The following is a 27176-nucleotide window of genomic DNA, read 5'->3' on the forward strand; positions in this document are numbered from 1 at the left end:
TAGCAATAATAGGTACATTATTGCTATATTGTGTTTGAGCTACAATTACTTGGGAATGAGGAGGATGTTATAAAACTGTATTTCCTAAATTATATGTTTATTTGGTAATTCACAAGCCACATGGAAAAAAATTACTCAGGACAAAGTTAGCTGAAACAAATTTGCCTTAATGTATCCTAGAGACTCAGCAATGTTTGGAAGATCCAGGGACACAGATCATACATTATACTGGTGTAACACAACTTGGAAGTTTCAATACTACAGAGGATAGAGTCTGAACTTAGATAGAACTGGGAAGTAATGTTTGTAATTATAAAGACCTAAGTGCTCATTTCTCTAAACAGCTATGAAATGCTTCCGTGTTCCAAATCCCTTTGGAAGCACATGACTGTAAGACGGAAATAAGTACCCAACTTCAATAATTAAAAATACCACTGCAACGTTTATCTTTAAAGAAAGCTTTGCACACTGGGAAAACAAAGATTTCAACCTGCTTCTAAGTATAATCATCTTTAACAAAGTATTCACAAAATTATTTTATTAGAAAACCAAAGCATACATTTTTCCTTTTTAGTTAATTCTATTCTCCTGCAAAATTTCCTGGGATTTTTGACTCTTTCACTCCTGTTCATATTTTTGCTTCTTTGTGGTTTTTCTCCTCTCCTAGTACTCAAGCTACCTAAGGGCAAGTGCTTTCTCATAAGTGTTTGTATCCTTCCGAAGTGTCATATATGTAATATACCATCACATATGCAGTAAAAAATCTCGTGTCATTGTCATTAGATTAGTGAAACTTAGTAGGATTTTACTAACGGTAAGAATAATTTTAAAATGATGGAATTTGAAAGGAGTAAATATAGAAATCATAGATTTTATGTTGTCTTTCTGTAATGATGGCAGAAAAGAACACCTTGAAATTATTAAATCTAAGTTGACTATTATAAAACAAAGCACTTAGAGATGGTATAGCAAGAGCAAGCCTTACATTCATTCTGGGCTACTTTTCTTTTCAGAAGTTCTTGGAATCAAACTGGGTAAACCTAAGCTTCTACAATTCTGGATAATGTTGAAGCCCAGCTAAGCAGCATTAACCTTTGATATTCATTTGCCTTGGTGTTTGGGTCTAATCCAAAGTATCAACAGGCATGTGGCAATTTACTCATAGAATTGTAGAAATTTAGAACTAAAAGAGTTCTCAAAATTTATCTAAGCCATACTCTTCAAAGTCACATGACCTGCTGAGGCCCTCAAGAATTCTGCCATTTGTCTAAGAGCACTCAACTCAATATATATGGTGGACATAAGTGATCAAATCTCCTTAATGCTAAGCTCAGGTCTTGTAATTTTACAGCATCACCTTTATCCAACTTTCAGGGAACCTCTATGACCCAGAGATAATCAGAAGCAATGTTTCTTATTAGATCCTTTAAAATGAGTCGCAGGAGGAGCAACACGCTAATCAAGAAACTCAGGAAGGATGGGGACTTCTGGATGCTTTCCAGGCTGTTGAGAAATTATGTGAAATTCCAGTGCACCTATATAAACCTTTACTCTACTCCCTACACTTCTGAGGGATACAAGAATACTGGCTGCAGACCAGTCCCGCACTTCTGATGTAATGAGTAAATAGCTCTTGTTTGGAACAGCTTATCATGGTTTCAGAGGCTTCTTTTTGAAGAAATTCCCTGCCTCTAAGACTGACTGCAGTGCTCTCAGGTTGAGAGTTGTGGGCTCAGGATGGATGCTGAGGTTGACAAGGTTAAAGGTGTCAGGGTAAATTATTGCCATATATTTTTTCTCTTTTCCTCACTGACTACCTCTGTTATGGCAGTAAGATATACAGTACAAATACTTAAATACATGCAGAAAGGAGAGAGATTTTACAAGGAAATGACTTCAAGCTTATTCCTCTAGCACTGGTATAGAATTTATCTGCCCTAGAGGTGGAGGGAGTATCAGCTCCTAAATTATGAGACCAGAATTAACCAGAAGAGGAGCCATATTTAGCCTCTTATGGATGTAATTATGTTACTGCAGAAAACCTGCAGATATAGAAAAGATGGCTTGAAAAATATATATGGAGACCCAAGTGTTTAAGTATAGCATTGAGCTGAAACTGCAGTCATGCAAACTTGGACTTCAGAATCCTAATCCATTAAAACCAAAAGGAATCAAGGAATCTTTGAGGACATGTCAAACAGATGAGAGAATAAGAAACCGAGGCTCATGACAGTTAAGAGACCTTCCAAAGGTCACACAACTGTCAGACAAACCAGAGTCAGGCCTCTGTAGGTATTTCATATTTGTAATTGCTTGCTTAATACTGTTGTGAAACAGAAGTTCAACCCCTAAATTTGAGAATCAAAATGTACACTGCTTCAGTCTATGCATTGGAGAGTTTTGAGACATGTCAAGGACACGAGAGGCCACAGGAAAGGGGATTACATATTTTCCTTTTGTCATTATTCAATGAGCTCTCCATTCCTCCATGGCCATTGTTTTTGGCTAGGTATGAGCTGTGGAAACATTTTTCCTGGATTCATCTATTCCCTGGAAAGGAAACTCAGTCTGGCTTAAGAGAAAAAGTTCCTCTCCAAGTAATGATAAATTGTCTAAATTGAAAGCTCACGCCATAAACAAATTTGAACAGTACAGACATCTTACAAAATTAAATTTCCATCTAGTGCACTTGAATGATGTTTTGAGAAAAATAGAGGATAATATTTTAAGCCCTGCTTCATATGACTCCCTTCCATAGTACTGTTTTTAAGGTCCACTCCCAGGTAAGTGAAAACACAATCATAATGCTTTTTTGTTCTTTATTTCTATAGGCTCTATTTTTAGTGAAATACTTAATGTGCTTTGAGTATAACCACTAATAGTATTGTTTTTACAAGGAAATAAAAAGGCCTGCAAATTTTGATACTCTTGCAGTTTTACTGAACCTAAATATAAACTGAACACATCTTTGAATGTGTTAAGAAATTTAACAACATGAAATGTTCTCCGCGTATTTCTATTTTTCTTTTGCACTTCACTGGAACTAAATTTCATATTCCCACACAATCCATACAATCAGATTCTCTGTTTCAGATTCACCAGAATATTACCTCTCTAATAGTTCTGTTCTATAGTTTAAACTAAGAGGTAGGTGATTGAAACTACTATCAAAAAACTCAAGAATCGATTTTTTTCTTAAAAATATTCATAATCTTTTTACATAACTATAACCAGGCTCCAAACTACCTTTCTAATTTTATCTCCCACCATTCCTCATCCTGCCCAGCTCTAGACGGTGTGACGTGGTGTTTTCTCATCTGTGTCTCATGCTTTTCCACCTCTTTTGCTCAGCTTCCTTCCTCTAAGAGCCACGCACCTAAATCTTACCCAGCCTCCGAGAGTCAGATCAGATGCCTTCCTGGCACCCTGGCATTTCCTAGTACCCCTTATCAGGATTAATCTCATCTAGTTGTGAACTCTTGGAGCCCTGCCCTTTCTTCCGGCTGCGCCCATCACCTTTGCCTTATAACATGGATCCTTTGGGAACAATTTATTATAGTTGTTAAGAGGAAAAACTCTAGAGTCACACACACTGGGTTCAAATCTTGCCAGTATGTTGTTAGTCAACTGGAGATCTTGGGCGTGTCCTTTATTTAACCTCTCTTAGCTCCAATTCTATTACTTATAAAATGGAGATAATTATAATACCTATCTTATAGAGTTGTTATAATAATCTAAGATAATATATATATAAAATAATTTGAAAGGTGCCTCATAGCCTAGTAAGTGCTCAGTAAATGTAAGCTACTACCAGTATTCTTATTATTATTATCATCATTGTTTGCAGTGGAAAGAGCTTTCACTAATAAGTGGGAGACCTACAAATTTGCCTTAATATTCCAAGTGGTTTTTTTGTTCGTCATCTGTACTGAAACAGTATTAGCTATCTATTGCTGCATAATAAATTACCCCCAAACTTAATGGCTTTAAAAAATATTTATCACATTATAATTCTATGGATCAGGAATCTGGGTGAGGTTTAACAGTGCCCTCTGGCTCAGGATCTCCCAGAAGGCTGCAGTCAAGGAGTTCACTGGGGCTGCAGGCATCTCAAGGTTCAACTAGAGAAGGGTCCACTTCTAAGTTCATGTTCTGGTCCTTGGTAGGACTCAGTTTCTAACAAGCTACTGGACTGAGGGTCTTGGTTCCTTTCTGGCTGTTGGCCAGAAGCTGCCCTCAGTTCCTTTGCCTCTGTATAGGGCAATATAACATATCACAATTTTATTCATCAAAACAAGCTAGAAAAAGTGAAACAGAGATAGCGTGAGCAAGAGGGAAGTCACAGGTCTTCTATAACCTAATCCTGAGATGATATCCTATCACCAGTGTCCTACTGCATTCCTTGGGAGTGTCACCAGATCCAGCCCACACTCAAAGGGACAAGATTATACAAGGGCATGAATACTACGTGGTGGGGGTCACTGAGGGCCTCTCTAGGCTGCCTACCACTCCTTATAAAGTTATTGTGGGAATTAAATGGGACTAATGTATCTGAAATTCATTGTAGAGTGCTTAGCCCATAGCAGCTATTCAACCTGATTCTCCCTTCCTCACTAGAATAAAAGTTCTTGAAAACAAGGACATTGCTCAGTGAGCCCTGCAGTACCTTAGCACTCTGCGAAGAAGACATGGCTCTTACCAATCACTGGAAGAACAGATGATAAGTGATACTGACAAAACTGTTCACAATTTAGTTAATATTGTCTCTATTTTCAGAAATGGAGAAAGTACAGAAAGTACAGCCCATGTACCTTTCATCAGGGATTTTTTTTTTTTTTTTTTTGGCTGCATTGGGTCTTCTTGCTGTATGCTGTTTTTCTCTAGTTGCGGTGAGCGGGGGCTACTCCCAGGGATTCATTTACAGTACAAGAGTGTGGTAGGCAGAATAACAGTCCCACAAAGATGCTCTTACCGAACCCCCAGAACCTGTGAATAAGTTACATGGCAAAAGGGACTTCGAAGATGTAATTAAGGATCTTGAGATGGGAGATTGTCCTAGATTATGGAGGTGGATCTAATTTTATCACAAGAATACTTAAAAGCAGAGAATCTTCCCTATCTGTAGTCAGAGAAAGAGACATCACTGCAGATTAGTTAGAGAGCTACAACATTGCTGGCTTTGAAGATGGAGAAAGGCGCCCATGAGCCAGAGAGTGTGGACACCTCTTAGAATCTGGAAAAGACAAGAAAATGGATTCTGCCCTAGTGTCTCCTGAAAGGAAGGCAGCTCTGCTGACAACTTGATCTTACCTTGGTCAGATCAATGATGGACTACTGACCAATAGAACCATGAGATAATACATTCATGTTGTTTCAAGCCATATGTTTGTAGTAATATGTTACATTTAGCAGGTAACAGAAAAATAATACATAGAGAAAATATGTCAGTTACTCAGGAGAGGGATCATACACAAGTACTCTCTAAATGTTTAATGAATATATCATTCTATAACATAAGATATTAAACATCATTGAAAGCTAAAAAATCGCTAGTTAGGTATCACAATTACAAAACACTGGGCTATTGTTTTTATCACTGTATTATAAGGACATTAGCTATTATCAAAAGTAATGAGAACATAAACTATTGTGTTTTAAATTAACCAACACTTATAGAATATTTGCTATGTGGTAGACACTACTATAGACACTTCATAAACACAAACTCAGTTGGCTCTTTTAACCCTAAGAGATAGTTACTATTATCATCCCTGTTTCACAGACAAAGAACAGACTCAAGGTTCAGAGTGCACAGGCAGTAAGTGGCAGAGCCAAAATTCCAAGCCAAACACTCTGTCTCCAGAGTCCATGCTCTTAACTACCAGTTATGCTTCTTCTAAAATCAGAACCTTATATATTCCCAGTAAATTGCTTTGGATACATTTGGGGATTTAAGCAGCGTTTTTTTAACTGTATTTATTTGGGGTTATTTTTCCCTATTCATTCATTCAACAATTACTAAGCACCTCCTATTTCTTGGGCACAGAAGAAAAGAGAAATAAAACAACAAGCTTCCCCTTAAAGCGTCCACAGTTCAGTGACAAGAGACAGACATGTAAATAGGCAATGATGAAATAGTATAATAAATTCATGCAAGCGAAAGCATCTCTTATTCCCTATCAATGAGTTCATCATTTAGAAGGAAAGACGAGTGCTTAAATAAGCATACCTTGAATGCAACAGTGGAAGCACCTAACTGGTGTTAAGAGACATAAGAAAAGGAATAATATTTGCAGGAACTGGCGTCAGGGGTAGACAATGAAGGGTTTGAAGAAGAGTAACTATGTATGGAGTTTTGTACTTTAGAAAGATTATTCTGGTGAACAGGGAGGAGAGTAAGCTTGAAGGGTGATAAGGAGGCCACAAGTTTGTTAGGAGATAAAATGCAGAGAACATGAGGGTTTGAATTAAGGCAATGGCAGCAAAGATTATTAGAAGAGGGTAAGGTTTGGAGTAGTATTAGAAGGCATTATGGCCAGAGACCCAGCATCTGCCATGTCTCCCTCCAGGAATAATAATAGCAAAAGAGAACAGTGACAAGTTAGAAATGGTGGATGTGTAAATACTAGGCAGAGGAATGGCAGCAGGGGGTATTTGGAACTTGTGTCCTGGTGCCTTTCTATGGAATTTGGATGTTAACCTGGGGCAACTAGAGTCTGGACAAAGTGTTTAAAGTGTACGATCAGGTAGCACTAGAAAGTAACACCACCAGAAAGACGGAGGCGAGGCTGCAGTGGAGGGAAATTAGAGGCTGGGAAAGGAGACAGCATTGTGGTGCTTTAAAAGGAAAAATTTAGGGCTTCCCTGGTGGCACAGTGGTTAAGAATCTGCCTGCCAATGCAGGGGACATGGGTTCGAGCCTTTGTCCAGGAAGATCCCACATGCCACAGAGCAACTAAGCCACAACTACTGAGCCTGCGCTCTAGAGCCCACGAGCCACAACTACTGAGCCCACGTGCCACAACTACTGAAGCCCGTGCACCTAGAACCCGTGCTCCACAACAACAGAAGCCACCGCAATGAGAAGCCCGCGCACCGCAACAGAGTGTAGCCCCCGCTCGCTGCAACTAGAGAGAAGCTCACGTGCAGCAACGAAGACCCAACACAGCCAAAAATAAAATAAATAAATAAATAAAATTTTATAAAAAGGAAAAATTTAACTTTCCGTTTTTATTTCATAAAGAGACTGAATTTACGTAAAGGAAACATTCCTTTTTTACAATAAACTACTGTTTTTAAAAGTTGAATTGTCACCAATAATTATAGCTAGCAACAGCTCACGTGGAGGCCCTTTTCTAGTACTTCACGTATAGTGCCTCATTGAATCCTCAAGTGTTATTATGAATTCAGTTACCTAACCAGGGAGGTTAGGTAACTTGTCCAGATCATCCAGTAACTGGTAAAAGGTAGAATATAAATCCACACATTGTGATGCCAGAGCCTGAACTCATAGTCACTATATCACTAAAGCATGTTTAGTAAATCCAGAGGTTCACAAATTATTTCTACAGTGTCGTGGTTCAGAGCGTGCAGAGGTCCTGGAATCAGACCATGTAGATTCAAATCCTAATTCTACCACTTAATAGCTGTGAGAAGTTACTTCCCCACTCTGTACCTGTTTCCCTATCTGTAAGTGGGGATAAAAACAGTACTCGTCTCCTAGGGCATTTCTGAGGACTAAGAGTAAATGCAGAAAAAGGGTTTGGAATAGTGCCTGGAACATATTATACATATGATAAAATTTACCTGTTATTATAAACATTATTATTCTATCCTAAAGTACTGTGAGAGTACTGATAAGAAATGATGGATATACTGCATGGACCCAAGTATGATCTGTGGTAGGTAGAATAACCTCCCCTAAAAATGTCCATGCCCTAATCCCTGGAACCCATGAATATGTTACTTCACTATGGCAAAAGGGACTTGAAGGATGTGATTAAGTTTACGGACCTTGACGTGGAGAGATTATCCTGGATTATCTAGGTAGGCTCAACTTAATCAGAGTCTTAAAAAACTGAAATTAGAGAGATGAAACAACAGATGAAAAGGTAAGAGAAATCAGAAGGATGAGAGGATCTCAACCTACCATTGTTGGCTTTGAAGATGGAGCAAGAGGGCCACAACCTAAGGAATGTAAGTGGCTTCTAGAAGCTGGAAACATCTCTCAGCCGACAGCTGGCAAGGAACCAGGGACTTCAATACTACCATAGCAAGGAACTGAATCTGGTCAACAATCTGAATAAACAAAAACCCTGATTCTTCCCTAGACCCTCTAGAAAGGAACACAGACCCGTGGACACCTTGATTTTAGCCCAGGGAGACCCGAGCTGGACTTCCGACTACAGAAATGTAAGCTAATGTACTGGTGTTGTTTTGAGCCACTAACTTTGTGGTAATTTGTTACAGCAGCAGTAGTAAACTAACATAAGATTTATGTTTACCTTTTTCCTAAAAGACTCAAATATATTGATTTAAGAACTCTGTAATATGCTAAAATAAATTTAAGTTTTTAAAGTCAGCAATTTTAAACTATGTTGGGGCATAAATCAATGTCGCCTTTCCATTTCTGTTATTAAATTCCTTAGAACCTAAAAGTTGCTGAAAGGCTAAAAGAAGGTATCATAAATAAGATGCTATTGTAATTTTTTCATCTTTTCTTTCTTTTTAAAGGTGAATAGTCAAATTTAATTTTTTTTCTTGAGTTCTCGTAATTAACAGATGAATTAAGTATACTTTGATTTTTTACTAATATATTTTAAGCCCATAGTCAAGTCCTAATAAGACTCTTCATTAAAATGTCAGCAGGAATATATAAATTCTGGGTTTAAAACAATGTGTTGAATTTACAGAGGTAGAGCACTTACTCAATGGCAAAATACACTATGCCTTGGTTATTACGTACTTTTTCACTGTCTCTGAATTGATAACCATTAGCTCCAAGAGAGTAAGGGCCGTGTCTGAGTGTTAACCTTTACATCAACACTGCTTAGCAATACCCCTGGCCCCCGGCAAGCTTTTATTAAATAAATGAATGAAAAATAAATATATTTTTAAAGCAAATATAAAAAACTGGAAACAAAGTTTCCCTGAAACCTCAGCTTACTAGTTCACTGGAAAACTAAAAAAGTTCACCATATCTAGAGATTAAACGGTAAAACCCAGAACCTATGTGAAACATTTTCAATAGAAATTTTAAATGTTCTACACGTTTTGCCCTCTTAATCAGATTCCTTAAACATAATTCAAGTTTCTCAATAGCTTGGTATCTTTTATCAACGGATATCGTGACGTTCATGTAACATATATAAGGCTCCATGAATTAGAAACTGCTTTCTGAAAATGTCCCCTATGTTAGTCTTTCCCTTTTTCTCCCTTTCATAAAAATTAAGTGAAGCACAGTACAGATGTAGGTCCACCTGAGAAGTACACGGTTGCCTTCCTTCACAATTGCTACATGAAAGACTTGGTCTTCTTCAAAGAGCTAGAACAGCCCTATCCACCATAAATGTAACGGGAGCCACATATGTAATTTTAAAATTTCCAAAACATTCTCATGTTGACATGTAACCAATATAACAAATGAATAGTTTCCATTCTTTGCTTTTCATACCTTATCTTAGAAATCCAGTGTGCATTTTACACTTAGAGCAGATCTCAATCTGGCCTACCCACACTTCAGATGGCTCGTTGGCCAACTTGAGCTCTGCAGAAACCTCCCCTTCTGTACCTAAGGGAACTACACACCCTTTCAGCTTGGAGCTCCTACTCTATATCACTTGTACTCTTGGTTCCTATAGCGGGAATTTCATTAATTGGAGAAACCATCACCATCATTCTCCTAGGCCTGAACTGAGAACTCCTTAATGTATGGAAGACAAGAGAATTCCAGGTACCTGTGGTGTTAACTGTGTATCTTTCAGGTAAAAATGAATTTGAACAGTTATTAGACTTCACTGAGAAATGTTCTTTTATCTTGTCTATAATGTTTTAAATTCTGAATAACAAGTGTTCCACGGGATAATTAAAAAAAACAAAAAAACCCAAAGCTTTCTTGCATCACTGCTTCTACAGGATGAGCTCTCCAATGTCTATCAATACAGGTATTGTAGGACTGACTGCTCCTGGTGAGAAGGCGGGGCAGGGGAGACAGGAGCTCAAACGTTTTTAAGACCTACTGTGTGCAGGAAATTTTACGCACCTGACTTCATTCAAACCTTAGAGCAAACCAGCCCTACAGTGCCATCCATGAGTAGGCGGTGGCGATTCTCAACGCCGGCTACAAATAATCGCCTGGTGAACGCTCAAAAAACACCTTCCGTCGGGTCCCAGTCCTAGAAATCCCCCCTCACTTCCCCAGAACTGGGCGACCTGGCTGTCAGTGTTTCTAAGAGCTCTGGGGTGATTCACACCGACCCTGCGGCCGGGAGCTCACGGCCCCCAATGCTGCGAGCGCGTCCAGTTCGCCCGGTAGGGCCTCCCGAGCCGCGATTTTGCAGGGTGGACGGCCGACTAGACGGGGCCACCTGCCTCCCTGAGCCTGCAGAGGCCAACAAGCCCCGCCCCCCCACCCCCTCCCCTACGGCAGCGCCGCGCCGCAAAACTGCCCCAGCCCGGACGCTGCCGCGCTATCCGGAGGCTCCCTTCCCAATGGGGCTATCCCGCGGTGGGACCTCCACCCTGGGCGAGCGAAGAGCCCCCGAGACGCGGAGGCGCCCCGCCGCCACTCGGCGGCGCTTGTCCGGAGGCCAGCTGCCGGCGCCCGAGGGCAGGGAAAGCCTTGCCTTCGAGAGCCCCAGGTCGCCCAGGGCGACCCCTGACACCGAGGCTCCTCCACGCGCGGCCCCCCCGGGTTCGCCACTCTCCTGCCAATCAGATACGGATTTCCTCCACTGCCAGCCGACCAATCATCGCGCGCGGGTGTCCTCTTCGGTCCTTCGGCCCTTCGGCCCTTCGGCTCTTCGGCTCTTCGGCCCTTCGGCCTTCGGCACATGGACATTCGCTGTTCTGCGGCGCGCTAAAGCTTGGTTCTCGTTGGTTTAGTTTCCCCTTTTTTTCAGGCACTTCCGGGTGCTGCGTCACTACGTAAACGCGCGAGTTCCGGAAGCTTGGAGAGCCCAGGTTCTGCTAGGAAAAGCCAAGCTTCCCAGAGAATGTTTCAGGAACAGTTACTTGGAGCGGGGCGTTTCGCAGACTCGTAAGGTCAGTGTCGCCCGAGAGAGCCGGAGTGCGGACCTGAGGTCCTGCGTACAGCTGGGAGGGCGTGGAGTTTCACGACCTTGTAATTGTCGCCTTTTACTTGTTTCCCTGTTGTATTGTCTTCCCGTCTTCCTGGAAGAGGCAATCACAATCTGATTTTGGGAAAGGCAGTGGGACAAACGTAAACTCCTAAAAATAGTCTTAGGATCGCACCATTAAAAAGAAAAAAAGAAAAAGAAACACAGCTAGACTTGAGCTCCTTTGCATTCTGCGAAGTGACTTTCTAGACACACACTTGGAAATCTTTTCCCCGCACTTGGCGGTGGTGAGATTTAACTGTTACGAACGGCTTAAGAATTATTCAGGGTCAAAACTTTAATATCTGATGGTTCATGTAAAATGTAATGTTTGGTACCAAAAAAGTTGAGTATGCTTAAGTTTCCAACATTTTTGAAAGACGATGAACTCAAAAGCAGTTTTAATTTTCTTGGGGAGAAAAAGTTACTGAGAATTTTCTTAGAAAATTGCTTGCCATGAGCGTGTTATGTTTAACATTGATTTCTGGTAAGAGATAGAATGTAAAAATCATTGTTCTTCTGAGGCCTTAAATTGAAACTCATTGTTTGTTTACTTATTTCTTTAGGTCCCATTTTCCAAAAATACTACACTTAGTGAAAGGGCTGTTCACAGAATCAGACCAAGTTGTTGACCGTTCACAACACGTCTGTATTCTATGATGTCCCTGGAACACTTTATACCTGAACAGTTTCAAGCAATTACAGGGAGGCTGAGGTTCCATCCACACCACAGTTTGTCTTCTAAATACCTTCCCATAATGAGTTACCTTTAGTTAAGCCTGAACAGAATAATCTTGGGATGGCTGACTCTTTCTTTTTCTTTTTCACTTTATCTTCTCCCTGATCTTGCCCATATTATCCATTACTTGTATCCAGAAAGATTAGCGTTGAATGGTTTTGGGCCATAAAGAGATTTGGAAGGAAAGAGAGAGGGGAATTAGGAATTATTTACAAGTTAAAAGGAGAACCCCTTATTTTTTTTCCTTAAAAAAGAAAAAAAAAAAAAAAAAAAAGGAAAGAAAATAGAAGTAACAGGACATAGTAGAGAACATGTCAGACTAAGTCAAGAGAATTGAGTTCTACTCCTGACCAGGTCTACCTCTTAGCCTTATTCTCCTCATTTTTAGAAATTAGGAGCAGCACCTCAATCTGTGGTTTTAAAACTGTTCCATAGGAGGACTTCTGTAGAAATTTACTGGAGCCATGCAGAGGAGAGATGAAACAAGCAGACCCTCAGCAGTATTTTACAAGAACAGCTATTTTTTTCTGTTCTGCTTGAAAAACAGGGATCCCGTTAGGAAGATTAAATTCATATTTTAGACTAGATGATCTGTTTCCTTCTAGCATTAAAATTTTGTTTCTTTGGTTAATTTTTCATTTGTATTCAAGGTGCATTCCTTTGATTATTACAGTTTTTTTAAAAATAATAAAGTGTATATGTTCACAGTTAATTCATTACCAAAAGCCACAAACCTGTCTATATTCAACCTTATTTAATAGATACAAATTTTAAGTTTCTTTCTTTTTGATCAGAGTCATAATTCCTTTTCTCTTTTCCCCCTACTTTTTACAATTTTAGCCATAAAACTTTTGCTTACATTTGAAGCTCGTAATAGTCTTTGCAATAGGGAAGGCAGATGTTTTCCATTTTCCATTTTCCATTTTTGGTAGCTGAACCATAAAGATGTTAGCAGTCTTACCTAACGTCACGTTACTAGTAAATTTCCAAGTCCTAGCCCCATGTTTTCCTCACAACATCAAGTATATTTTAAGTGTCTTTGCCTCTTGCACTCCACCATAGTCCGGTTCCTCTAGCACAGGAAAAGGTATGCAATATGTACAATCTTTATTTCTGGACGAAAGTTCTGCTCTGAATCACTGGCTCTTTTTTTTTCCTCCCTTGATTATCTGGGTTGGACAACCTAGAAGCAAATTGGACGTTCCCTTTTTTCTCTTCACTGTGAAATGACAGCAGTTTCTAAACATTCCATGTTCCTCCTCAGTTCCTTTGGAAGGTGGAAGAAACCTCAGCAGAAAAGCCCCAAACTGCCCGCACTTGCCCCACATCTGTAATCCTGTCACTGCAAGTGCCATCGCTGTGATTTCTGGATGTGGACATGGAAGCAGGGAAGAGTATGTCTAGCACCCTCTGTACTTCCCATCGTGGGCTGTTAACTTCCCAACCTTTTCCCACCTTGGAATCAAAATGCCCTTTTCTAGATTGCTTTTTATCTTGCTTCATTTTATTTTCCAGAGCTCTTCCTTCTTACCTGCCTGTCAATAAGGTGAGATAAAATTTCATCCCAGTTTTCTTTTCTTTCTTCTTACTATAAAAACATGAAGACCAAGAGCTCTGGGGTAATTCTGTTTTGATTATGTATACCCACTCCTTTCCAGTGTCAGGTAGGTGAGTTGGCATTGCCTCTGCCTTGTGTATGGTATATGTTCATAATAGTTAAATGAATGTTTGCACCTCCTTTTTGCACCCCCATATTCCTTTGGTTCAGATTTGATATTGAGTCTCTTTGAATGGTTCTCTGACCACACGGAAAGACAGGGAAAGTAGATGAGGTGCATCCCAGGCAAGTCGGGCAACTTTACCAGATTCCTTGAATTTCTTCCCTGTCTACAGTCCTGAGAGCTTGACTGGCAGTCTGGTGTTTGGAAAGATCATGAGGGAAAAATTCTGCTTCGAGCTCTGTGGGATTGAATTTGATCCAAGCTTACCAAATACCCATACTACTAACTTCCTTTTGTGTGTTCCACCATTTCTCTAGTGTTTACCAGAAATTTCCTAAGCGCCAGCTTGACCTTAAACAGGTTGTCGGTCTTCTCTTAATTTTTTACTTCTTAAAATGGGCATAATATTTACTGTGTTATGAGGATTAAATGAGGTAAAGAACTGTAAAGAAAACGTCTAGTGCCTCATACATAGTATGTATCCCATGGTACTTCTCCTTTTCCATTGCTAATACCTCTGTTCCTTCGTGGCTCTTCTCACATTCTCTCAAGTGCCATAAAATGTGCAAATAAACCTGTGTTCCAGTAATCTTAAAGTCATTTAGAATTCTCTTCTTAGGCAATTATATCCTCAGGGTTTTTTTCCAGATTTATAGAGCACTTAAAGATCTATTTGCTCTGTAAGTTTTATCGGGTTGCTCTTTGTTCATCCTTGGATTGCAATTTTTGCTGTAGTGCATGCCTGTTATCTTCATCTCGTAGTACTTAGCCACTTCAAACAGCCCCATCTGCATGTCCTGCAGTGCCACACTGAAGTGTTTATGTTCATCTTTTAGGTCCGTCATCGCCTTGTCCATAGAGGATGCTGGTACAGAGCATGGCCCCACCACTTCTGCTTGTGTGATTTCATACAAGTCAGCTCATCTCTCTGTGCCTCAGTTTCCTTGATTTAAAACAAAAATACTGAGAGAACCTCTTTCATAATATTGTAAGGATTAAATGATTTAATACTTAATTTTGCAAAGGACACTTAGCTGTTGTCGTTGCTTATTAGCACTTCATAACCAGAAAGTAAGTGGTACAGGTTTACTGCGGTTGTAAACTCACAGATTGGTTGGGTTTCTCTTCCATCAGACTTCGCTACTTTTTTCCGTGAGGACTGAGTCTGTCTCATGGGTACCACCATTCTGATTTCTCTGCTTTCTCTAGTCTTTTCCAAACTCATGTTCAATGTGAACCATTTCTGCAGTTGGAAATGACTGTTCTTTTATTTTTTTCTCTTCCTCTTCCAAGGTTTCCTAAAGGATTCTAGAGAGGTGGACTTTTTACAGTGCTTTTTTTTTTTTTTTTTAACTGCTGAAGAGTATAGCGTGGTAAAATGACTTGTCCAGAGTCACACAGCCTGTTGGTAAACCTGGGCTAGAATACAGAACTAATCAGAAGCAGTTTAACTCCCCTCCCCCATGTTCACTCAGACATCTGCTCTTTATTTCCACAATGTGCTTTCTTTCTCAAAGACTCAGAAGTATCAACTTTCTGAAAGAAAAGATTATGAGTGCCATGCTGTCTTCTTACAAATGTATTTGTGAAGTGAGGCCGAAGTAATGGGCAGTTCTGCTCTCAGGTTTAAAAAAAAGTATTTTGTGTTACTTGTAGATACTTGAGTAAATAACCGTAAGTGAAATAGGTAAGGTGCTCAATTGTGTAAGACTAATTATAGTCTTGAAGATTGTAGTCTTTGAGTTGAATTCCCAACTCTCTCCAAATAAAAAGAGTATTTCCCCTCTGCTAGGGCAAGTTACTTATCATTGTTCTTCTTTTTGAGAAATGTATACTATTTTGAACTTTATCCTTCAGATATATTTTAAAGACACTTTGTTGCATACCCACTAGCACCCCCAAAAAGAAAAATTCTATTTGGAAATTGATGAGGATTGCATTTAAGTTAAGAGTAATTCAGAGATCTAGTGTCCATAAGGGAATTTTCAAATTCTGCATGTCTTGTCTGTATCCAAATGAGAACAGTTGGGATTTGTATCATCAGATATCTGTAAACTATTGAGAGTTAGTTCATATTTGATGAAAGAGAGGAACAAAAGAGCAGTGACAAGTCACTTAGCAAGCCTGTGGCAGAAGTGGGATTTGAACTTACAGTTGTTGATTTCTAGGCCTGTTCACAGTGCCAGAGGTCACTGTGTTCTAATGGGTCCCAGCCATAGCTTTTTCTCTTTTGCTCATGTTTGAAATGTGTTCTGGGAATCAGTGTCCTGTTAAATCTCTCTTTGATGCATGTCCCATTTATTAGTATTGATTTCAATACAATGGACAGTAAATCTATCTGACTACACAAAGGAAATAAAATAGTAGGGTATAGGTTCAAAGCTTAAGATCTCGGGTTATAGAACTTTTTTCATATAACCTCCTAATATGAAATGCTGATTAATTTTTTTTTTTTTAAAACCTAAAAGGCAAAAATGGTCTCATCCATTTTGATTACTAGAACCTTTAGGATAGTGTGACAGCAACATTGTTATACTAAAAATTAGTTGATTATTGTGGATCTAGAAAAGGATAGTCTGGCAGGGAGCGGGTGCATGGATGGGTTTGAAACCTTAGGGATTACTTGGGAATCACATGTTTCTGCTGACAAAGTTTACAGGACTGTAAATTTCAGTGTAGAATTTTCGTCGGCAGCATGCATTGACAAACATGCCTAATGGTAATACATCTAGTACTGAGCATCTCGGAACAGGTCAATAATAATGTGTATATTGACAGCAGTAATGTAGGAGATGTTACTTGGTATTATAGCTAAAAATCCATGTTATCCCCTTAATCATAATTACATTAATATTGACAGGCCCTTGACAATACCCACATTATTATTGATAGATTTCTGTCAATAACATGTTTTTAAATAAAATATATTCATTCATAATTTGTACTATACTCAATAAAAGCTCTGGAATGCATCCTGAAAAATTCTTCCCTCTTTAGTGAGATACAATCATTTGTTTTGGTTTTGGAATGCAATATAGATGACAAAGTTTTATTTGGGGAATGAAAAGCTTAAAAAGAAAGCATGAGTTATTTAAGGGATAAGGTTATATATCGCTGCTCTTAGTAAACGAATTTTCAGTTGTTTTTTTCTCGGTGAAAGAAAAGCAGTGTGACCTGTCTAGTGATAAAATATCAGCAGGAGACCTTTTTAATAGTTTTTAGTGCTAGATCATTTTGTCTTAAACATATTTATGTGACAAGTTAATGACACTAACCCTCGTAGGTGCTATACTTTTTATCTGGTCTTGATTTTTGCCTTAAGCATCTTTTTCACGTATCCTTAACATAGCAGTATCCTTCACTAAACACTAATTTATTTAGTGACAATTATACTTTTAATTAATTATTGTATAAGTCTCTTTGCATGGCTGTAAATGTTTCCCCCTGGGTTAGCTTTTTAGAATCTTAACTTAGTATAGTTTGGGAAATGGGGAGTGGGGAGGAAGAGGTTGATAGGATTGTGTATTAAAAGAATGAGATTTCATGGCAGAGTAGGAAAAAGCATCACGTGGTTTTGGCCTTCTGGAAAAATCAATTTGAATTAAATCTGATGGTGTTTGTTTCAATTCAGAACAATCCCAACTTTTCTGAAAAAAGATTAGCTTGTATTTTTTTTAACTATTCAAGTTTGAGCCTACTTTTGTGAAATTAGATACTAACCTACAAGGACCAATAATACGGGATTTTTAGTACTTAAACTCTTGAAAGTAGAAGTAGACTGACCAATAATTGCGTGTGGATAGCAATCAATGTAACAGAGTCAGGAAAGCATTGGTTTACCAGAAGAGTTGGGGATTTTTGATTCGAAAATGTGAGGACACTGTAATCTTTTCTATTTTCATAGTTGTCAGTGAAGCAAGTTAAATTACTATGAGTTGTTCAGAAAGTTATTAATAAGCACCTTAGTTAAGGCCCTTGAAAGGTTGCAGAAGTCCTGTAACTGGTCTTCCAGAATTGCAGTTTTCCTTTTCTTCAACTTCTTGAACTCTACCATCAGATTAATCTTTTAAAATTTATATCCTGTTATGTCTCTTCTCTTCAGTGGTTACTCATGGCTACAAAATCAGTGCAATTTCCTTAAAACAGGGTCTTTTTGCAGGGTGTTGACTCTTCAGCCAGTCTCTCCTGCCAAGCCATTAAGCTCTGGTCACAGCAGACGACTTGTTTCTTTACTTCCTAACAAGTGCAAAGACGTTGATGGGGATTAAATAACGAAGGACGCAGCTCCTGTTGGAACCCATCCCTGTGTTTCCCAGATAGACCATAGCCAGTGTCAGTGTTTGCATATTTCTGGAGTTTGCACAACATTAAATGCAATTTTTCTCTTTTCTGCCCCGGGGAGTTTTGTGACCCTTTATAGTGTTTTCCGATTTTGAGATCCATTCTTTGCTTCAGAGATCAATGGCTAGTCTTGATTACCATAGCATCCTATTTCTTTAGAAATGCTTGACTAAAAAGAAGTTAACTGAGACTTAACTATTTGGACCGAATCCCTGGTACCTAGGAGAATTCCCGGCATTTTGTCGGCACTCAATAAATATTGGTTAAATTGAGTAGCCATTTGTCAGAGAATTAGAATTCACTGAAACACCAACTTCTTACATTAGACTGAGAATAACTTTATGTGATTTTAAGGCACTTATGGCATTTTTCTGTATTCTACACCCATTATGGGGAAATAGTATTGTATGACAGTGGAAGGAAGAAGTTCTGTAATCAGATGAATTGAACTTCTAGTTATTTCGATTTCATCAGTTTCTTCTACTCTTGAGCACTGCCCTTCTCTAAAGCCAGTATTCTAGAATAACTGACCTGCCAGAAAGTAGGAGGGGTGGGGAGGAGGAACTGAATGGAGTGTGTCGGTGAGGAAGCAAGGTTGGATGCTCGTCTTGGACTGCCTGTATCAGGCCCTGTTCAGCGAAGCGCCATAGAGTCAGGTGCTATCGGTGTGCATTCTGGAGGTTTCTTTGCTTCCGGATCAACAGGCACAGCCACGTGGATGCAGGTGAAACAGCCCAGAGAGCAGGTCATGCTGGCATCCACCCCCGTTCTCTCGGGATTCCCACCCCAACATCTCCTCTCAGATAAGATGCAAGTGAAGGGTGTGATGAGTTCCACTGGACCATGTCTCGCGCCTTCCCGTCCGACCCCCACACGTGCCCACATCAAGGTGACATCATGTTCACTGTGTAACTGCCCCAGTTATGTTTTAATGGTGTAGTCAGTATTTCCTGCGGAAAAAAAATTATTTTACCACAGGTCGATTGAGGCATTAGATGAGTAACAATGAAGATTTCAGTCTTTTGAAATGAGATTTGGTAAAATCCACCGAGTCTTTTTCTTCTGATGCTCATCCCTAACCAAAGTAGCAATAATACAATAATAATACTGCTTTCCCATTTCCAAACCACTTTCATAACATTATCCGCTTTAATCTTACCAACATTGTCAGGTAGTGGTTCATTTCCAACTTCTAGAAGAATCTGATGCTAATGACTTTTTTAAGATTACATAGCAACTAAATGACCAAGCTGGAATTTGAGCCCAAGTCCATCTGATTTTAAACCTGGTCTTTCTACTCTGTCACAGTTGCCAGACAAGAATATAGAGCAATAGGAAGGCTATTGTACTTTAACAAACTATGGTGCCTAATGGACAGTGTCTGTTCTATGTTTACAACTAAAAGAAGTCACAGAAATGACTAAAATGTTAGAAACTAAAACCTAAAACAAAAAAAACAGAGAAACAAATTATTCATCTGGAAGAGCAAAGGCCAAAGAGTAGTTAATAATAGTCTTCTGCTCTAGTAAAAAGTCTTCTGTAGGGAGGCGATCGAGCCCAGCTGTTCTTAATCTACACCGAGGCCAGGCCTGGGGCGAAGAAAAGGAAAGAAAAAAAAAAAAAATGTTAAACTGTAACAGAAGGGATAAGAAAGAATTTTTTGATAATAAGGATTGTTAAATATTGGATTGGTTAGAGAGTGTGTTAAGTCTTCTTTTCTGGCAGCCATTAAAAATTCCTGTCTTTACTAAATGTCCGTCAGTATGGGTCCTCCAGAAATGAGGGACTTGAAATAGATGATTCCTCTGAGAAGCCACTCTCTCCGAGCAGTTTCTCCCTACATGTAAGTAAGGAACCTGAGAAGAGATCGCGCCCCACAGCCTCCAGTTCCTCTAGATGCTCTCAGCAAGGTTCAGTCAGTACAGATTCACTACCAAACTACTCATTCCACTGCATATGGGATCAACCAATCTTTACTAAGCAACTACTATGTGCCTATCTTTGTGGTAAATTTTATAAGATTACTAAGAACTGACTGTGACTCTAATATCTGAAGATACATAAATTGGCACAACTGGTGCTCTAACACAAGCCATATTTCTCACCTGACCCTCAACTGAAAAGAATAACAATCCATCCAGTTCAATGCTGGGGGCAGGGAAGGGGTGAGGGGAGGGAACTGGTAGTGTTGGACTTGATATTGATGTCCAGTATGATCCGAGCTTTTTCAGGAGTACTTTTTTACAAATAAGGGAGTTTCCCTTATCTTGCTGACCACAGAATACAAAACCTGGGGAAGACACCGAGTTGTTGACACTGTCACAGTAGAAGAGTTGCATATACCATATTCCCACCTATCCTGAACGATTATAGAATTTTGCGTGAGGAAAACTGAGTTAGGTATCAAAGTCACTTTGTGGGTGGCAAGCACTTTGAGAAGCAAGTATGAGGCACTTTCCCTTAACTAGTTTATGGTCAAGTTAGGGAGAGAAGATGTATTCACACAACTGAAATCACAGTACAAAGAGTTGAGGGCTCAAGCATGTGACACGGACAATTGCTGTCAGAGTTAAAAATGCTGACAATGGGAGTTGGAGATAATTGTGAAGGTTTCGTGGAAAATGTTGTAACTGGGTTGGAATGTGAAGGGCAGATGGTCGAGGGCGGTAGGAGGAGTTGCTGGGGAAGGTAAGTGTTTTAGGTACATGAGAAAAGGTACAAACGCAGGACCGAAGGATAGTCTGCAATTAAAGGTTCTTTGGTGAATAATGGGTTATATGGTTACAGAGATGGAGACAGAATTGAGCTAGGTTAGGTCTAAGAAGTTTGTACTTTATCCCAGGGGCGATAATGAGGTAAAAAAGACATGATTTGGTAAATAAGAACAAATAACTTTATAGAGTTTGGTTTGCTTATGAGGTTTTTCAAATAATGTTTTCGCTTTTTCTTTTCTTAATTACATACATGTTATGTTAATTAGAGAAGATTTGTAAACTGCAGGAAAAAGTGAGCAAAATAATCACTGATGATTTTTTACATAAATTTTGGGATTTTTTTTCTATTGAGATAGTTTGAAAATTTATGTAGCGTCTTTGAGAATCTTGCAATGCCGTCTCCCTTCGCTAATGCCCGACTTGTCCATCACCTTGCCTGCTTCCCTTGTGCAGACCTTGGTGGGAGTCTTTAAAGTGAGAGCCAGGATAAGACTTTATCTTTGCATCCCAGGCACCTGGCAGGGCTAGGATGTACTGATGCTCATAGAATTTGTGGAATCTGTGAATGGTCTCAATCTCACAAGGACTACTTAATAGCAGAAAGAGAAAGCCTGAATCAGTGAAGATTTGTAAGAACCTCTGTAGATCTAGGAATGAAAACCAAGCAGAAATGAGTGGGAAGACCAGCATGCAGCATTGAGCTGTATGGGTGATAGATATGACCACAAAATTATGAATTCAGCTTTGAAATGGACTAGCCCAGTAATTTGCGACATCACCTGGGAACTTGCTAGAAATGCAAATTCTTGGCTCCCACTCCGGGCCTACTGAATCAGAAAATCTGGAACTGAGGGACGCAATCTAACAAGTCCTCCACGTGATGAGTGCCCAGGTTTGAAGAGCGCTAGACTAGAAGCGCAGAGAGACTACAGGAATGTGATGCGAAGACCCCAGCAGAGAAAGATTGAAAGACCAAAGGTTTGTGTTAGCAGTGAACGTAACCCATGAAATGCCACAGTAGCTGGAGTAGGAAACCGTGAGAATAAGGTGATGTTGATACAAAGAAGGTTGAATGTGCTGTAAATGGACAAGATCTGCCTAACTTTAGACCACTGCCTTCCCGATCGTAGCATTTAAATAGATCAAGTAGATTTAAAATAGATGGGTCCCATGAGAGGGGGCTCACACTCAAAATCTCCACCCAGATTCTCTCTGTCATATCCCCATAACCGCCTACTGAGCTTTTCCACTGAACTGTCTCACAGGAGCCTCAGATCTCTAAAACTACACAGATTTATTATCTTTCCCTTCAAATCTATATCTCTGCATGTGTTTCCTATTTCAGAGAATTGGACTACCATCCACTCCATTACTCAAGTCAGTTATTCTTGGCTTACTTCTCACTAAGTCGTGTCCATTCTTCCACCTCGAAGCTTTCAAAGGTACCTGCTTTTCTCCATCCCCATTGATACCTTTCTAATTTAGACCATCATTAGTTTCTCACTAAATCATGTTAACAGTCATCTTAATTGGTCTCTCTGCCTCCAGTCTTTCAGCCTCTGATCCATTCTCCATGTGGCCAGAACAAGCTGTCTAAAATGCAATGATTAGTTCTTTGCTTACAGCCATTCAGTGGCTCCCCCATTACCTTCTTGATAAAACGCAGCCTTCTCAGCCCGGCGTTCAGAGCCTTTCGCTTCCGTCTTTTGCTTTCCTTTCCAGCCTGATCTTTTGCCCTGACCCCTCCTGTCCTTGGCGCCTAGCGTTCCCCCTGTTGGAGTGGTTTTCTTACCTTCTTTTACCTGCCGGACACTGCTCATCCTTCAGGTGGCTGCAGAGATCTTGCCTCCCCCACCCGAAGCCTTCTTGGACCTTCTGAGGTCTAGTTGCGAGCAAAATGTTCTGAAGTTCCCCGTGCGCGTCACCTATCACACTTTATCGTAATCGCCTGTGTGTTATTTTCTGCAGCACACTCTTCCTTTCCCCCTCCTCCCACTCACTAGATTATCATCTCCGCAAGGGCTGAGACTGTGTCCGCTCTCCCATTTTATCACTGGCTCTGACACATTCATTGGGAAACAGCAGAGGCACAAGAAACATGTTGAAAGAAATAGTAGTCAACAGTCTGGATATGGTAACTTGAAATAGTTTTAAAGGTTTGGGGATGGGAATTTGTATTTTCTACCCTTCACCCACCCTAGACTTTCGTGTTCGCTACTCCACTCATCTAGTATTTGCAGGAGGCGGTCTGTGTACCAGGCACTGCGCTAGTTGCTAAGATTCAGCTGTGACAGGACTGAATCTTCACAACAGGGCTTATCCTCTAGCGGAGGAAGTAGACAATTAAAAAGTAGTTTACGAACAGTAAATACATAAAGGCCAAGAAAGAGGAAGGCCAGGGTGCTAAAGGAACAGCTAGAGAGGCACCTAACTCATATTTGGAGGGTCAGAAGGAAGTGGTCCCTAAGCTAGTACTTAAAAACTTAGTATCATGTGAGTTTTTCAGTTAAAGAATGGGAACAGACTGTTCCAGGTGACGGGAACAGACAGCAGATGTCCACTAGCGAACAAGAGAGGGGGCCGCTTTGTGACTAGAGGTTGAAGCATTAGGAAGGAAAGCAACCTGGGGGTAGATTTGGGGAGGCTTGTGTTGTAGAAGGATTGCCGTGTGGGAAATGCACTGAAGGACGCAAAAGGTAAGATAGACCAATTAGATGTCATCCAGCGGGGAGCTGAGAGCAGCCAGAATGAGGAAAAGGCTGGGAGGGAATAGAGTCGTGAATGGATTAGAAAAACAGAGAAGAAAGGGCACTCTGTCCTAATCCCCTTGTTTCTTTCCTGTAGCTCCTGGCTAGTGCGAGGCAAGGATTTCACAGAACTTGCAGCCAAAATCCCCACTGTTGTAGCTTATAGGCTGCCAAGTCAAGTCTTGAGGGAGCTGCAGGAAGGGGGAAAAAGTTGAGGTCACCCACCCCATTTATCAGTCAGAAGCATTCCTGTCATGGATCTGGTTTGAGAAGAAAACAGCACTAAACCACCTATTATTTAGTAGTCATTTCTGTTTCTTATTTTTGTATAGTTTTGTAAAAAAATTGTAATAGATTTGAAAGAACTTTAGAGGTCATTTTGTCTCCGGTCCTTAGTTTTGTAAGTGAAGAAACCAAAGCAGAGACATGGTAAAATGACTTGACCAAGGTCACAATGACTGCACAGTTGGCGGCAGTGAACTTCACCAGGATCCCTGCCTCCATCTGTAGCTCAGTGTTCCCTTAGTGCCTCGGGCCTTGCAAAGGCCTTTTGACGGCCCAGAGATCATGATCCAGCTCTGTGTGTTGAGGGCCTGTTTTAGAAACTAAATTTAAAGGGATTTCTTGTCATAGTTTGGATTTGCCAGTTCATTAATAAAATGTAAAATACCTAAAGTAAAATGTAGAATCTCTAAACTCCTTAACAACAGTAGCTGCTGGGTGGTTTAATCTCATTGATTTGCACAAAATAGGCATTTAATAAATGTGTTTTGAATGAGTCAGTCATACCCAGCTAACCATTAATCAGCTTTTTTCTATTTCATTTTAAAAGATTTTTATCCCTATAGCACCTATTTGTTTCCTTAGTGTTTTTATGAAATGATCTCAGTGTCTATTTTTACATCATAGTTTCCTTTTCTTAGAAAACTGTATGTGCACCTTAATAATGACATTCCTGCATTCATGTTGCTTTGTGCTACTATTTATTTTCTATGATTGTGTGCTAGAATAATACTTACTGGTTAATTTTGTTTTCTCCTAACTTCCTTTACAAATGTAAAATGTTCTTGAGACACATTAAATGACTTGTTGAAAATATTCCTTCGGAGTCAGTAGAAGTGCTGGAAATTAAACTGAGGTCTTGACTTACCATCCATTGCAACGTTCCACATAGTTCATTGTATTTATTAAGTTCATGTATTTAATAGGTCATGTTATTATCCAGCCTCATATCGCTGTTAGCCTCAGGATTTTATCATCTCCCTTTAAAATATCTGACCCAGGAGGACTACCTAGGGGAAAGTTTGTGGAAAAAGGATGCAACTTGCTAAAACCTGTTATTCCTTTGATTAGGAGGGCCAAAAAAAAGAATGGAAAGAAAAGATAGGAAAAGAAAGGAAAGGAGAGAGGGAGGAGAGAGAGAGAAGAAAGAGGAAGAAGTTCCAAGTAAGAAGTGATTACTGTGCTGCTTTGATGCTACTGAAAGCCCATCTCCTCTGTGTCCTGTGTCATTTGTGTGTCACAGTTTTCCAAGTGTAAGTCGAGAAGATAGTACAAGATTGCAACTGTTTGTTGATGGTTTCTAATTATACTTTTTCCTAGAGACCTTCAGAGAAGGCATGGCTTCCAGAGATGAGAATATGAAGCGGACAAACAGAGTGCTAAGAATAAGCCAGTTGGATGCACTTGAACTAAACAAGGCGCTGGAGCAGCTCGTTTGGTCCCAGTTTACTCAGTGCTTTCATGGATTTAAGCCAGGGCTGTTAGCCCGCTTTGAACCAGAGGTGAAAGCATTCTTGTGGCTTTTCTTGTGGAGATTCACCATCTACTCTAAAAATGCCACCGTGGGACAGTCAGTTTTGAATATTCAGTACAAGAACGATTTTTCCCCAAACCTGAGATACCAGCCACCGAGCAAAAATCAAAAGCTCTGGTATGCCGTCTGTACAATCGGTGGGAAGTGGTTAGAAGAACGATGCTACGATTTGTTTCGAAACCGTCACATAGCATCCTTCAGGAAAGCCAAGCAGTGCGTGAATCTCGTGGTTGGACTTTTGAAGCTGGGCAGGTTGATTAATTTCTTGATCTTCCTTCAAAGGGGCAAGTTCGCAACTTTGACCGAGCGTCTGCTGGGCGTCCGTTCTGTATTTTGCAGGCCCCAAAATGTCCGAGAAGTAGGCTTTGAGTATATGAATAGAGAACTCCTCTGGCACGGCTTTGCCGAGTTTCTGATTTTCCTCTTACCGCTTGTCAATATCCAGAAGTTGAAAGGCAAGCTCTCTTCGTGGTGTATCCCTCTGACCGGAGCTCCAAGCCGTGACAGCACGCTGGCCACCAGCGGCAGACAGTGTTCTCTGTGTGGGGAGTGGCCCACCATGCCTCACACCATAGGCTGCGAGCATGTTTTCTGTTACTACTGTGTGAAGAGTAGCTTCTTATTTGATGTGTCCTTTGCTTGTCCTAAGTGCGGCACAGAGGTCCACAGCCTGCAACAACTGAAATCAGGAATCGAGATGACAGAAGTGAATGCCCTTTAGAAGCTAAAATTGTTTCCTCTGAGGAGAACAGTATTTTGTCTAAATCCTTAGCATGAGTCATCCTAAGCATTCTATTTAGGTATGTCTTATGAGGGCATGTGCTTCTCAGCCGCTGCCCTCTGTTCCTTTCCAGGCACGACTAAATTCTACTCACACTGGAAACCACATGATTCTAAATATATGATACAAATGGTAACGTATTATTATTTTTTTAATCATTGCATTTAATTTTTAATGTCAAGAATAATGGATAGTTTTTATCAAATGACCACTAAGAATGCTCCTTCATTCTACTACTTCCTGGAAATAGGTTAGACTCTAAAAATAAAAGATTGTGGTGACTCTGAGATGAGTGGGCATTTATTTTCAGAAATGACACCATAACATCATAAAATGACAATAGTAAGACCTGTTGTTTTAAACTTTCAGATCTGATGTCTCAGTTGTAATTTTAAGCTTTTCTCTGAAGCCAGCTTTTAGAGGATTCAGTCAGCTTCATTCTCAGGCCAAACGACGGCCACCAGAAGCTCAGGACTTCCATTTTACCAGCTTTCTGATCCCACTGGCCTGAGAGCTTCTTGCCTAATAGTTCTGGCAAAGTCCAGGAGCTCACCGTTAATGGTCAGCCTGAGATTATGTGCACATTCCTAAACCAGGATGGAGAAATACTGCTCCCGATCGTTCAGATGTGGGTGACATACCCTCATGAACACCCCATGCACCTAAAGCAGGACAGGAAGCAGTTCACCACCGGTTTTCTTAGGAGAATGGTGGCCACCAGAAAGGGGGAAGCAGTAGGTCCCAACTAGAATCTCCCTTTGCCTTCTATACCCCGGAGTCTTTATTTTACCGGTGATCTACTTTGATAAGGACATTATAAGTAAATGGTCGTCTTAGATTGCAGATTTGAAAGGATGAAATAAAGTTAACAAGATTTTGTTCTACCAATAATTTTGTTATGGCGTTATTTTGATAGCGGATTCTGAGTAGGTGCCCACGTTGTCATAATTTTAACGTGAAAACACAATACACCTATGCTAA

At 40.1% G+C, this 27176-nt stretch overlaps 1 protein-coding gene and 1 long non-coding RNA gene across 8 annotated transcripts in view; one reads left to right on the forward strand and one right to left on the reverse strand.

The window, feature by feature from the left end:
• The window catches only part of LOC309614830, a 58989-nt gene extending 48412 nt beyond the window's left edge, over positions 1-10577 (reverse strand). For 2 of the 3 annotated variants that reach the window (XR_014236403.1, XR_014236405.1), the window contains exon 1: positions 4005-10577. This is a non-coding gene — a long non-coding RNA (uncharacterized lncRNA). The remainder of the gene's footprint in view (positions 1-4004) is intronic. The other variant, XR_014236404.1, reaches the window with a different exon arrangement.
• A 109-nt stretch (positions 10578-10686) lies between these two features.
• PEX2 (peroxisomal biogenesis factor 2) lies at positions 10687-27086 on the forward strand. Of its 5 annotated transcripts, none has more exons than XM_082363595.1 (3): positions 10687-11262; positions 13591-13621; positions 25201-27086. In XM_082363595.1, exon 3 carries the CDS (start codon positions 25218-25220, stop codon positions 26133-26135), a length of 918 nt encoding a protein of 305 aa, XP_082219721.1. In that variant the 5' UTR covers positions 10687-11262; positions 13591-13621; positions 25201-25217; the 3' UTR covers positions 26136-27086. The 5 variants fall into 5 exon arrangements, with proteins under 5 accessions (XP_082219721.1, XP_082219720.1, XP_082219717.1 ...); XM_082363591.1 differs by lacking the exon at positions 13591-13621 and adding an exon at positions 24955-25044 and having other exon boundaries at positions 10688-11266; XM_082363592.1 differs by lacking the exon at positions 13591-13621 and adding an exon at positions 24952-25044 and having other exon boundaries at positions 10688-11262.
• The last annotated feature ends 90 nt before the right edge of the window (positions 27087-27176 follow it).

This window comes from Balaenoptera borealis (genome assembly GCF_965194805.1).
Source record: "Balaenoptera borealis genome assembly, chromosome: 17".
In the NCBI taxonomy this organism is placed as follows: domain Eukaryota; kingdom Metazoa; phylum Chordata; class Mammalia; order Artiodactyla; family Balaenopteridae; genus Balaenoptera; species Balaenoptera borealis.

Coding starts and splice junctions, on each gene's coding strand:
- PEX2 (XM_082363591.1), top strand. CDS start 24,969: ATGGAAAGAAAAGATAGGAAAAGAAAGGAAAGGAGAGAGGGAGGAGAG. Junction 25,045..25,200: donor GAAAGAGGAAGAAGTTCCAA/GTAAGAAGTGAT, acceptor ACTTTTTCCTAG/AGACCTTCAGAGAAGGCATG.